This window comes from Musa acuminata, chromosome BXJ3-3 (assembly GCF_036884655.1).
Source record: "Musa acuminata AAA Group cultivar baxijiao chromosome BXJ3-3, Cavendish_Baxijiao_AAA, whole genome shotgun sequence".
Classification (NCBI taxonomy): domain Eukaryota; kingdom Viridiplantae; phylum Streptophyta; class Magnoliopsida; order Zingiberales; family Musaceae; genus Musa; species Musa acuminata.
This window is the reverse complement of record NC_088351.1, coordinates 865162-879595: the sequence shown is the minus strand read 5'-3', so window position 1 is coordinate 879595 and position 14434 is coordinate 865162. Positions and strand designations below refer to the sequence as shown.

General features: G+C 40.2%; 2 protein-coding genes across 3 annotated transcripts; one reads left to right on the top strand and one right to left on the bottom strand.

The window, feature by feature from the left end:
• The first annotated feature begins 971 nt into the window (after window positions 1–971).
• LOC135633322 (UDP-glucuronate:xylan alpha-glucuronosyltransferase 2-like) lies at window positions 972–4936 on the top strand. 2 transcript variants are annotated; one of them, XM_065142654.1, is made up of 3 exons: window positions 972–1225; window positions 1339–1945; window positions 3755–4931. In XM_065142654.1, exons 1-3 carry the CDS (start codon window positions 1037–1039, stop codon window positions 4696–4698), a joined length of 1740 nt encoding a protein of 579 aa, XP_064998726.1. In that variant the 5' UTR covers window positions 972–1036; the 3' UTR covers window positions 4699–4931. The 2 variants fall into 2 exon arrangements, with proteins under 2 accessions (XP_064998726.1, XP_064998727.1); XM_065142655.1 differs by having other exon boundaries at window positions 1099–1230; window positions 3755–4936.
• A 1755-nt stretch (window positions 4937–6691) lies between these two features.
• On the bottom strand, window positions 6692–12585 carry LOC135634156 (uncharacterized). Its single transcript, XM_065144415.1, has 7 exons — window positions 12235–12585; window positions 10166–10223; window positions 9086–9166; window positions 8956–8991; window positions 8432–8671; window positions 8202–8340; window positions 6692–7491 (listed from the first exon to the last, which is right to left on the bottom strand). The coding sequence occupies exons 1-7, from the start codon at window positions 12402–12404 to the stop codon at window positions 7025–7027; spliced, it is 1191 nt and encodes a 396-aa protein (XP_065000487.1). The 5' UTR covers window positions 12405–12585; the 3' UTR covers window positions 6692–7024.
• Window positions 12586–14434: the final 1849 nt, after the last annotated feature.

Here is a 14434-nt window from a genome sequence, read left to right as displayed (position 1 = left end):
AGAACAAAGTGACAGGACATGATAGCAAACCCCATGTCCTTCTCACCTTCTTAAAAGTTAAGTGCTTCATCAATTAAACATCACTCTTCACCACCTTGTTTTTTGTCTTTTACTTGAGGGAAAAAAATGGAGCCTTAGCTTTTGGCCCAGGATGGGCTTCATAAGTTGGCATATCAACCAAATGACTAAATCATCATGAGTGATTGCTCTCAACAATATGTATTCTTCTAAAGGTTCATTGTTCATAATGTAAACCCTATGGTTGTTGAGTCCATCAAATTGTGGAGCATGTAATGCCATCAAAGTTCTTATTTGGATTGACATGAACTGGCAAAGAAAGAAGTTGGATGCCATGAACCTCTCAGGTTTGGGCTTCTTTATGGTGCTCTGTTTCTTTCAAATGATGTATTGGAACCACTCTTCAGGATGTTAAAGGTGGAGCTCTTCTTGTTGTTCTTTAGTGGTCACTGTGGCAGATTCACCTGCTGCAAGTCTTACCTTCTTGTGGGATCCACATTCATGTCTCTTTCATAGGATTGTATCAGTGAAAAGAATAGTGCAGGGGGTAAGTGAATTTAAATTGAAATCTGTCACTACATCTTTTGCAATTAGATGTTTAATCTTATGCATAAAACATACATATCGGTACTCAATTGGTCCTAAAGTATGATTCACTTTATATACTCTTTACATCTTTACATAATAATATGATGCATTTGGGCACCATTTCTTTCCACATCCCAATCTTAACTCAGGATTATATATGTGTATATATATATATATATATATATATATATATGTACACATACATATATATATGTATGTGTACATATATATGTATATATGTATGTGTACATATATATATATATATATATGTACACATATATAATCCTGAGTTAAGATTGGGATGTGAAAAGAAATGGTGCCCAAATGCATCCTATTATTATGTAAAGAGTATATAAAGCGAATCATACTTTAGGACCAAGAGAGTGAAGCCTGGCCAAGAACTGTTGAGAGAGAGAGAGAGAGAGAGCACATGGGCTTTGGAGGGGAGATGATGAAGGCTGTTGCATCGAAAGCTCTGGTGATCAAGATTAATGTAGCCTTCCTCGGCTTCTTCATCTTCGCCTACATCCTGCTGCTCGTCCTACAACCTGCGTCGCTGTACAACCAGAACGCCACCAAGATGGTCTCTTGTTCCTTGCGCGGCTGCCACGTGAAGAAGGTAAGGTGAGTGCTCGTCCTCGAGTCCTCTCTGTCATACTCCCGAGGCTAAAAGACCTAGTGATCTTGAGAAGTCGAAATCTCCCTGGAAGCTCCTCATGCTGGCATTTGCAGGCGGAAGGATCGATCCGGCTGCAGGCTGCGCGAGAGAACCGGACGACGATGGAGACGGTCCCAAGCTTCCTCAAGAGGTTGCATGGCGGCATGAAGGTTGCCCTGGTGAACGTCGGAGCCGAGGAAGCGCTCGACTGGGGTCTCCCCAGCGGCACGACGGCCGTGGACTTCGAGCCCATCTCCGACAACTTCCAGTGGAAGGACCTGTTCCCGGAATGGATCGACGAGGAGGAGGAGAACGAGGGCCCATCGTGCCCAGAGATCCCGATGCCCGACCTCTCCTCGTGCGGCGAAGTGGGCATTGTCGTCGCCAAGCTGCCATGCTGGCGTGCGGAGACGGCCGGGTGGGCGCGCGACTTGTCGCGGCTGCAGGTCCACCTAGTGGCGGCGGCCGCTGCGGTGCAGAGGGGGCGTAGGGACGCCCGAGGGGCGGTGAAGGTGGTGCTGCTGAGCGCCTGCCGGCCGATGATGGAACTGTTCCGGTGCGACGACCTGGTGGCGAGAGAAGGTGAGTGGTGGATGTACGAGGCGGAGGCATGGAGGTTGGAGGAGAAGCTCGCCTTGCCCATCGGCTCCTGCAACCTTGCCTTGCCACTGTGGGACAAAGGTAAGAACCATCCTCTTCTCCTCCTCCATCACACTCACAGATTTAACTCCTGAGAAACTAATTAATCATTCAGATGAAATCTTATGAAAAACAATTCATATAGCATGAATAGTATAATCTAGAGTGCTACAATTAATGATCCATACCATATGATTCTTTAACTTGTTTTAGTGCCAATGAAGTTAGTGTTGTTTTTGGTTCCCGAAGAGCAGAATTTGAACTGCTAGGATTATATATGTGATGCATTCATATAGAAATATAGACATTATATGACTATGAAATATTGGTGGTATTTCTCAACATACACTGCAGAAGATTTAAATTGCTCCTAATTATCATTTTTTTATTGAGTAGTAGTAGAGAGAATATTGCAACTTTAATTTGGAATATTATTTTCTTGTCCATCATGGAGTCCACAATATTGTGTCCACCGCAATAGAGGGATCATTGTGACATGTAGCAAGAGAGGTTTGAATGCATTAGACATTGTGTACCATATGAGAAAGAAAGCATGAGATGTGAAGTTATATAACCATCAAGAATCTTATTGTTGGTAGCCTAGCATTTATTAGATGGCTTGATCTCCAGAGGTTGCAATAGTAGCGAAGAAAGGTGTTTCTGATAGGTTTGTCCCTAATATGTTGAAGCACATGAGGTAGGGAAAAGCTCCAACTAGGTGGAGGGGAGGAAGAAATGGCCAGATTGCAGTCGGTGGCATTAATGGATCCTGCCTCACTTTCTGAACAGTGTGTGAGAAGGACAGAGTACTTCAATCAATTGCTGTGTGTGTGTTGGCATGTTGTTGCGCTGACCTTTTTACTGCTTTAGCTTTTATCCAAGATGCTTAGTCAGTACCTTCCTGGCTCTTTTGCCATGGGCTCATCTTCTTGGTGGAGTTAAATGGGGACTGAGTAGGAGGAGGAGGAGGAGTGGAAGAATGGTTGGGCAATAACATCAATATCTCAGGTGGTGTTCTTCTTCCTTCAACTTGAAGGTTCACTTGACACAGAAGTGGGCACACATTGCATACACCACAAACCTAGAGATGTGTCCCCATCAAAGCCTGGTTGTTTCTGAGGTTGGTTGGCCAGACTTGGAAGCAAGTCTTTGCACTTTGCTTCACAGATCACACTGATACTTTTCCCTGAAGCAATCAAGAGTTCCATCAGTTCTTTCTTTGATGAAGAGCTTTCAATACTTTGATAAGGATTTCTCTTGCTTGCTCAGAAGCAAGTTGGCCTTCTTGTGCTAGAGAGATCTTTTCTTATGTTTGTTTGATTAGGTAGGTCAGCACACTTGATGTTTTGAATTTTCTTTTCCTGATTGAGAGAATTCAGGATATTATTTTATTTTGTTATGGTGTACAAGATATTAGTAGTATGAAATTTTGTGGTCATCAAATAATTTATTCTATCATAAGCTAAGCTCTAATTGCATATGTAATTAATTTATTCTTAGTATTTCGATTCTTATATTTTAAAAATAATATTAAGATTTTTATATTTATGAAAGTAAAATATTTAATTTTATTTTTTCTATGTTATCTATTCGATTGATGAAAATATCGTATGTGATAAATCAAAATTAGGCAGATTATAAATCTTGTGATATTTTCATCGATGCTAATTATGTCGTGGGCAGTATACGACAGACACACTGTTCCCTTCCCTTCCTTCGATGCCACATGCACTCATACGCCAAAGCTGGACCTTCTCACTCATTCGGTCCAAATCCACTGTAGAATGCCGTTTACGTACTTCCGTTCGATTCATACTGAGTTGATGACATCTCTGCATGACTGTTTTGCAGGAACGGACGTGGTCTACGACGCATCGAAGCTGGCGGAGGCGGCGACCCCGCGCCGCCGCGAGGCCTACGCGACCGTGCTGCATTCCTCCGACACGTACGTGTGCGGCGCGGTCGCGCTGGCTCACAGCATCGTCAGAACCGGCTCCACCCGCGACCTCGTCCTGCTCCACGACAACACCGTCGCCCCCCACAAGCTGCGTGGGCTCGCCGCCGCCGGGTGGACCCTCCGCGAGATCGAGCGCATCCGCAACCCGCGCGCCCAGCGCGGCACCTACAACGAGTACAACTACAGCAAGCTCCGCCTGTGGCAGCTCACCGATTACCACAAGGTCGTCTTCATCGACGCCGACATCCTCGTCCTCCGCAGCCTCGACGTCCTCTTCCGCTTCCCGCAGATATCCGCCACCGGTAACGACGGCGTCATCTTCAACTCCGGCGTCATGGTCATCGAGCCGTCGAACTGCACCTTCAAAGCGCTGATGGCGCTCCGGGAGGACGTCGTCTCGTACAACGGCGGTGACCAGGGGTTCCTCAACGAGGTGTTCGTGTGGTGGCACCGCCTGCCGAGGCGCGTCAACTTCCTCAAGAACTTCTGGTCGAACACCACGGCGGAGGCGAGCATGAAGAACCACCTCTTCGCCGCCGACCCGCCGAAGCTGTACTCGATCCACTACCTCGGCATAAAGCCGTGGATGTGCTACAGGGAGTACGACTGCAACTGGAACATCGGGGATCAGCGAGCCTACGCGAGCGACGCGGCGCACGCGACGTGGTGGAGGCTGCATGATCAGATGGACGAGCGGCTGCACGAGTTCTGTGGGCTACCGGCGGCCAGGAGGGAGGAGCTGGAGCAGGAGCGGCGGGAGGCGGAGGAGTTTGGGTTTGGAGATGGGCATTGGAGGTTGAGGGTTTCAGGGGACGGCAGGAACGTGACAAAGCAGTGAGCTCTTTCTTCAAGTGTGAGCATGGAATCCATGCCGTGAGCTTAGTCATCCTTCCTGTTCACTGTCGTGTGGATACAGTTCACATTTCTCTTTCCTTTTTGATAGATTATATATGTGATTCATACCATATGGAATAAACTTTAGAGGGGAGAAGAAGTCCATTGAGTGGATTGCAACATCCATCAGTTGTGGAATGTGATGAAGGAAAGGAAAGGAAAGGGTAAGGGTGCTCATGGAAAGTTGAGGATGGATCAAACACTTGTTTGTGTTGTCTTCTCACAAAGATGAGTCGGTCATAGGGGCTGCAAATGTTCCAAGAACAGGATGAGGATTTCAAATTGGCAAACCAAGTAAACTGGGGATCACATAAGCACGATAAAACAATAAATAATACCTTGTTTATAAGTAAGGTAAATGAATTATCTATCTTGCTCAAAACCTGTCACAGGATGTTACTCGAGTAATTTAATTTAGAGTGATACGGGTGGAAGCATCAAGACATGATGGTAAGACAAACTTCAAGATGCAAAAAGAACCATCTTTGGGGTAGCTTACAAGAATGAATCTTGTGAAGCAATCTTTGTGTGGAAGATATGGAAAGCTTACATAAGATTCATTTGTGTTAGGCCTACCAGTTGTGGGGTGTATGTATGGTGTAGATGTTGCTTACCATCAAGTTGAGGAGCTTCTCTGTCTCCTCAACTCAACTGGTTCTCATCTCCAAGAATTGCTTTACTTAGACACCAAGAATAATGCTCCCATCCACCCAAAACAATTTCCACAGATGTGGTAGTTCAGAATGTAGATTGGACATAACTTTGGCATCACTATTGGTGAAACCTAACATTTTTTTCCCCCTTGTAAGCTTGAAGATGAAGTTATATCCACAGTACCAGAAGTAGGCATAACAAATGTGCTTTGCTGATCAGTGTAAGGTCAATGTTGCTGAAATGAATGCATTCAGTTGAATGAACTATCCATCATTGAGGTTGTGAATGTTATCTATAGCTTGCTTAGAAGGAAACTGCTCTTCCCATTACTTCATTAAGATAATTTTCACCGACTGCTCAGCTTATAGTTACCAAGGACTTCCAGTTCATGGAAATGTTGGGAGTCATACAATGATCACAGAGGAGAAGCAAAACATTCCCAGGCACATGCAGAACTTCAAGAGAGACAGGAAGGACAAACTGAACTTTTAACATGACAATGCATTAGTCTCTAACACAAGTTAATTAGCTGATTGATATGTATCTGTTCAGAAGTTGGACCCTCTGTGAAGCTTTTGGAAATCCTCTTCTCATTGTCTTCAAGTTCCCCAGGTGAATTAATAACCTGAAACTTCTGTATGCTGAAGATATCATGGTGGATCAGAATTCGATTCTTTCAGAAACAGAGCTGACAGTAAGGATGAAGAACCTGACCTGACTTTTCTTGCCATACTGTTGTGTGAACATCTGGCCTTTGAATTCAAAGTCATGTCAATTCTCATTCCTTCTTGTCCCATGTGGACCACAGTGTGATGATACCCCTGCTTTCATCTGCTACTGTATGGGACAACATGCTGATACACATAATGAAGAATCACATCCATGATGTTGCAGTCTAGCCATTCAACTCTGGGAGACTCATTATAATATCCTAATTTATCTTGCCAACATTCATGCCCTGTTCCTTATGGCACTGTTTGTTTGTTTAAACCCGTTACCAAGTTTAGCTTTGACATCTTCCAAGTTTGATGAGCAGAACTTTCTTCAAGCTTTGATGTGAGTTGTTGTTTCAGATCCACCATGAAGGTAATTTCTCTGCATAAAACATCTCTGCTGAATTGTTTTGGCGAATCATATCAATTGTAAGCCATGGATACTTTCTGTCACTGACAGAGGAACAATGCTCCGCGATGGATATTATTGCCATCTTTTAAAGTTTTCAAGTCTTCCTAGATGTTGGTTGTTGCAAGTGGAAAATAGGCAGCCAAAGATTCTGTACCAAGTGAAACAAAGATACACTCTCTGCTGTTCTTAGATAAACTCACATTTCCATGATTCCAAGAGGGACAACTAGTGACACTGAAGTTACTGTACATTCAACAAAATCAGACAATCTTATGAATATCTGCTGTTCTTAGCTATTAGCCTCACATTGCCACACATCCAAGGAAAACTACAAACACTGAAGTTGCTGTACATTCCATCATGAATTTGTTTTTTTTTTTGTCTTTATTTTGTGGCTTCTTATCTTTAGTTCGAAGTGCGACAACATATTAGCATCCATCAGATTCCACAGAAAATTCTTTTATTTTTCCTTTCCTCATGAGCCAAAGATTCTACAATCTCGATCGTCGTATGCACTTCATTGGATAGAAAAGGCCGTGTCGTCGTGCCACAGCAAATGTTTGCCTTCCATTGAGTGATGTAGAAGGCTTTATATCCCAGCCTTCTATATTCTTAGGAACGCATATATCAAAAAGTATCTGGCCCAGAACACCATGAGCATTGATGCTCGGCATGTTCTGTGTGTGGAACAGCTCTCCTTTTTGTAGGTTTGCGTCTTTCTTATCCTCGCACTCCATGGAGCTTGGCAAGAAGAAATGATCACTTGGGTCAGTTGCTACCCTCCTTAGGCTCTCACTAGAGCTCGCTGCAGCTTTATGAAGATTGCAAACTGACTCAGATATCGAAGGACCCTCCAAGCCCTGTGATTGCAGCCTTCTCTGTGCATAGATCATAGCTGCCTTGCCAACCAACTCAAATACACCAGCTCTATAATCAGATGCATGAAATTTGTAGTGGCCTGTAAAATAAATCAGTCCAGCAACATTATGAACAAATTGTAGAACAGTTCACACTAACGTGGAAGCATATGTATTCAAAAACCACTTTATGCAAAGAAAAGTAGGCCCTAGTGCTGTATAATCACTTATCACATGAGAGCAAGTCAAAATTCAAAATTTTCATTTTGGTTTCATTTTCCACTAGTGGCAGAAGTGAAATACTTCAGCATTTCATTCCAATCTCCTCTGCTGACAATGATAAGCCAAACTTACAACAAAACTGACCCTATATTCACACACATAAACCTCAGAATAATGTTAACTGCTGAATATATATATATATATATATATATATATATATATATATATATATATATATATATATAATAGTATTTGTGTAAGGTCATCCAATTCAAGTTCTATATGCACTCCCTTATAGTCATAAGGGAATCTTAAACTTTATGTGAAAGTCAATATGCATGTAAGAATTAACAATTCGGCATGACCTTTTGGGTACAATTTCTAACATATCAAGAGTTTCTTTCAATCTTCTATTAGGTACTCTGTGATAGCATTCATTATATTTACTTTTAGCTCTACCGTTTTGGCTATTAAATGACTGGATTATTATCATAACAAAATTAAACCTAACTAGAACCTCAATTTAAACTTCAAAGACCATAAAAACATCATTAACACATCACTGACTACAGTTACAAATTGAACATACCGACATGAGGGGAACTGTTCCATTTTATTAGTTTCACATCACCGCCAAGCTCCTGTAGGTGTTGAGCAAAATTACAAACGACTTGGTAGGGGGCAAGTTCATCATCTTCTGAGCAAAATATGAGGAATGGGCCAACATTCTGCATATCATTGTTTTACTGAACCGGTTAGTCCTAGAGATGGATAGCTTTATGTAGACAAATGAATTTGGAAAAAGAAATGGAGTCTTACAACTGATGAGTACAGAGTCTGCCAATAATCAGCGCGTTCAGCTTCAAATCTGCTTATGAATAAAGTGTCCAGACCAGATGCCAAGGCTTTTGCCATCCATGACACAACTCTAGGTGGGTGGGGCCTTTTCAGAACAGATGGGTGAAGAAGAAATCGAGTGCCCAGATCACTTGTAAAGTCCACTGGACTTGAATCATATATTTGACCACATAAGCAGTCCTTTACAAGCTGATATTCATCCTTCAAGATGTACCAGAATATTTTAGACAAAAGATACTTCAGTTGCAAGAGACTAAAGGAACAAATAATTATGTGACTTGTTAGTGGACTAACAGCTGCAGGATACAAAGCTACAACAGGAAACACAAATTGTATCTCACTGGTCACCCTAAGGTATCTGTTAAAACTGGTTAGCAGTTCTAGATTGTCAATGGTTAACAGTTCTAGATAGCCCTACAAATGATTGCAGAGCGATAGGTGACAACAAGTGAACTGGGATTTTAACTTGTAAAGCATGAGCATACCAGATCCAATAATCCTTTGCATCGTCCATTGATCAACTGGAACAAAGAAAAGATACTAATGCTTACAATCAAAGTTGATGAGATTAAGAAATTATAGCAAAAACAGTCTATCTTGGACCAAGAAACAAACCTGAAGAACCTTATACATGCAACCTTTTGGTCCCCCAGAAAAAGCGGCGAATACAATGGGTGATGGTCTGATCTTTAATTCCTGTTACTCCAATAACAGAACAAAAAAAATGTAATCATGTTTATCTAATAACGATCAATTGATCATGTTTGTACATAGCAATAAGGCCTAAACTCCAGATTAGTTATGCATGTATATGTGGATAAGTCCGATAATCGTTCTGAACATCCAAATACAACATAACCAAGATGCAAACTCGGCTAAAGCAAATGCACCATCAAGTCAACAAAAATATAACAATTCAGTATGTCAATAACTGATCGTAAACAACAAATACTCAAAACCCCAAACCTCAAATTAAACTAACTTTGCCATCTAACAATCTCTTTGTTTGGTGTTTATGGCCTCCAGACACATGGTGCACAAACAAACTTATGACTGACAGCAAAGAAACCCTATCAGGACCATTGAGCTAGTCAATGCATGATGGCATGTGTCAAGCCAAGCTGATAAGTGGCCAGGCCAGTTTTTGGCCAAAAAGGTAAGTGAACCCCTGTGCTGAGTTGTCACGATCCAGACACATGGTGCACAAACAAACTTATGACTGACAGCAAAGAAACCCTATCAGGACCATTGAGCTAGTCAATGCATGATGGCATGTGTCAAGCCAAGCTGATAAATGGCCAGAGTTGTCACAAACTTAAGACTTGTGGGCTAGGCCATGCAACATTCCTGCTATAACCAACACTAGGAAAACACATCAATGAAACCCTGTGCCAAGTTGTCATGAACTTAGCCTTGTAGGTTCCACCATGCCCAAATCCTGTTATGACCAGCACTCAGAAAACACATGATAGTCTGCTAACAACACAAAACACAGTATTTATGAATTACTGTCAAGGACCTTATGACATAGAGCATTAATTTAAGACACCAAAAGTCCATAAAAATGCATCCTTGATAAGCATAGATTGTGGGATTTGACTCATTCAAGTGGTTCAACCATTCAGAAGGTAAGCACGATATAAGCCATGAAAAATCACTAGGTTCATATTTTCTCCAAAGAAACAATATAATTACCTGCAGAAGCTCCTTGAGAACACCATCAGCTAGTGATGAAGCCTTCTCAGGGAAAAACCTGCAGAAGTCATTAGATTCTGAGCTCAAGGAATTTCAATAAACCATTGCATGATGGATCTTCTAGAGAAACGAGTTTCTACATATATAGCAAAAGAGCTTCCACAGATACTATGTTACATGCCTTTTGGCATGCATGGTCTTTGCATATACACCACTCTAGACCTCTTTTTTTGTTCCACATATATTTGGTGTCTCGACCATAAGTAAACATTAATATTAAGTTAGTAACCATCTTTAGTATAAAATATCTTAAATTTCCCTTCCAAAACATCCCAATCTCAATTTCAACAAGTGTTTTACTTGCATATCTAAAGTCAAATTTTAACTATCAACCAAAACCAGGGTTATAAATAGAAAGAAATGTAAGAATAGCATTTTAGCAAACAGTAGTTTTGCAACGGTATACAACTTAGGTGGCTACTTTCCATGCATCATTGTCGCGGCGATTTTGTGAGCATGTGGGTTGGTGCTTAGGGAGTAAACCAAGCCTCAGTATGCTGTATGCCTAGATTAGACTTGCAAGGGCGACTACATAAGCAGAAATTCAATAAAGCATACTCATGAAAATAAGTATGTATATTCATTTTATGATCAACCATATTGAATAAATCTATGCAGTCTATCGGTTTGTGTCACATTAAGCAAATATTTCAATCTCAGATGGTAGGTTTGCACTGGAACTTGATCAGTGCAGAATCATCTTTATATCAGCTGATACATGTACTTAACAATGCTTACATATTTTGTAAAATCATAATATTAATGTCTCTTGACTCATGACATGTAATTTCAAAGCAATTATATATTTTAAAGATTTTAAATTTAAAACACCAGAAGAACGAGATAGACAATACAAATCTAGTCAGGTACATAGTTTCTTGGTAACCCAATTTATATGGCAAGGATTCAACATAAAACTAGGTCTTGCATTTATGTAGATAATGTTGTTAAGCTGTTGATAACTGCTTTCCATGTTATTCATAGCTTCAGAATTTCATTTTCGGCATTCTATAATCTTGCCTTCATCTTCCAGAAGCATTCCAAATTATAATGGATTTACAAAGCATTATGCAAAAGAGTTCAATGAATATGGAATAGGTAGATTATTATCAAAATCCACTGCAATATATATTTTCAATTTGCTGTACTCATTGACAACATTTATCTCCATCCAGAATAAAGGTTGAAGAGTTCATTCTGGATAAGGCATCTAGCTTTTTCCAATCTTCAACAAGATATCAGAACTTATGGTGACAATTAATAGGATATAAACAAAGACATACTAATTGAGCCTACAGTATCTAGTATTGGATGTGGCAAAGGCATATGCTTATCAAAGCAGCTTGCCAATGCAAATAACAGTATTGTGAGCCAAAAAACTTGCTGGGTATCTCAGTTACCATCACCTTATTTTGCTTTCTGGATGGTATCGCAATGTCTGGCTAAGATGTTAGTTTATATCAAATCGTGATTCAAAAGAAGATATGAAGTCACAGATCAGAAGGAAGTACATGTTCTTGCTAATGTTTTAGAACTGCATCCCTATTTTTATTCTTGGTTAAGATAGTTATTTCATGCACAAACTATTAATAAATTCTATATTGTCGACGCCATGTTTTTCTTAGGTTTTTATTTAGGTGTCTCGTACTAAAATAAAACTTAATTTGTTTCCGCTTGTAGCTCTTTGGCAAAAGAATTGATAAACTTGTAAATCAACAGCCTAACCTTCAAAAATAAATAAAAAATGGGCATAACATACAGAGACCGATATCCAACGATGCAGCTGTGTTCCAGAATAAACACAACAGACCTATAAATCAGAGAAGAGAAAGCTGTTCCTGTATTGTATTTTCCCCCTTTTCTCTTCCATCCAAATTCAACTACAGGTCTCCATGTGCAAATCTTTCTAATATGATTTTCCTGCCTTCTCGTTGCGACATCGACTAGAACAATCTACTGCACATGCAAATCACCAAAAATCCGAAGAGGGAAAGACGGTTAACACTTACAGAGTGAGAAAATCGGCATGGCAGATGAGCGACCGCCAGCCGAAGGTCGAGTAGAGCTGCACGTAGGGCTTCAAGTGCCTTTCCTGGCTGGACAACCACGCGAACACCACCACGATCCCCTCCCTCCCCTCCTTGCTCCCCCAGTAGAATCTCCCTCCCTCCCACCACATCTCCCACCAGCGATTCACCCCAGCTCCTGATTCCGAACCCAGAAATTCCCCCTCCAATCTCCGCCGATTATCCCTTCGAGCTCGGCTTCCTCATCGATTGTGTCTCGTCGATCCGATCCAGAAACCCTACTCTCTCTCTCTCTCTCTCTCTCTCTCTCTCTCGGTCTCGCATTCATTCATTTATTCATTAGAGGGACCTGTGGCGGGGGAGGGGGAGGGAAAGAGCTTAACGTGCACGGGCGGTTGGATGGGCGCAGGATAGCAAATAAAGTCGCGTAAAAGCTAACCTGCTCTATGATTGGGTCGCATTCGATAATATATGGCCGGTGGTGGTTCGTAAGAACAGCTTGGATTTTTGTTGGGGGTGACCAGAACCAGTTATGGAGGGTTAGTCAATCAGAGCCGCAGCCTCAAGAGATGCTTCTTTGTGGGTGAATTGTCTCCATGAATTGGGCCTAATTCATTTTTTTCCCCTCCAAGAATTTGAAATCCTCCGACTCGATGTCGAATCATATTTTTTATTATTATTATTCAATTCACTTATATATAAATATAATATAATTTATTATTATTTTATTTATTTATATTTTAAAGATTAGTGTTAGAATCGATCATCAATCTACGTCTCCAATCGATTCGATTTGATTTATTTTTAAAAATTATTATACACCCGATATTCAATCTCAAGCATAAATTATAAAATTAATATTCATAGTATCACTCGTCGTGCTTTGATCACTTTTATGATCTAGAAATCATTAAAAGTTCATAACTAGGATTAAAAATAAATAAATCCTAAATCATATATAATAATAATATCTTATTTATAGAACGATATATATAATGTCCCTCGGCGTTCTATAAATAAGAGACTGTATCAGCAACATATTCTTGATTTGGTGGGAGGAGTATAAGTCCAGCATGGAATCAAACATAAACTGGAGTAGTAGGGTTCTTCTCATCTTAGCTTACCACGGTCTTTAATGATTTATGGCATAGTCGAGAGCAACTATTTCATACTTTATTGTATTATGATTTATCTTTTTATTTATTTTATTAGTTGCTTGATTGAGCTAAACATTGTAGTTTCTTTTGGCTTTATTTTTGATGTTAATATATCATCTTTAATTCATAAAAATTAGTGTTTGTTGCTTCCACATGGTCGCGATTTTTTTTCTCAATAAATAGGAACACAAACATTAGTATATTACACTCGATTCTACTTTGTAGGCATGGTTAATTTTTGTTGGACTTTACGTATGTATGAAAATTGGTGTAATTAACCTTTAGTGATCGAACGAATGGTACATATTATGAATATTTTCCTTCTCCTCACTATTCTTCACGAGGTTAAAGGAATCCATTCGTAGTGGTCAGCCAATGATATGTCTTTGATGACGTCGAAATTATATCTGCGACACATGCGACGCACGAAAACACAGAGTGATGGAGGTTATGAAATGGAGCATGAGTGTTGCTAAAAGAAGCCTCAAGATACATGATGTACTAAAGTGATAGCTTGAAGTTAACCTAAGAAAGAAGTAGCTCAAACTCGAAACTTAGAAGAATATGATCGAGAATCAGACCAAGGCCAAGAACATAATAAACTCGAAACTTAAAAGGATATAAAGAAATAGTTCAAACAAGATACCTTTTAGATATAATGTCTTGATTATGAACGAGGAGAAGAACCTTCAAGTAGCAAAAACTTAACCAACTCAATATTTATCTATTTCTTTTTTTTATCAAACGGTGTTTTATCGTTACAGACTTAGAGTTGCTAATATAAACAAATTCAGCTACATGACTTGTATTCCATGTTATTCATCTTCTTCTTTTATGTTTACATTTGACACATCTAGCATATTCTATTCTATAAACTATATAGATTAGATAACTTTATATTTGTGTCTTTTTATCATCTTTGTGAATGGAGACCGACCTTTTGATCACATATTTGAAGCTTCTTCCATGATATGATAAGAGAAAGAAAGTAAAGAAACAGGCAGAAAGTCTATCCAAAACTAGGG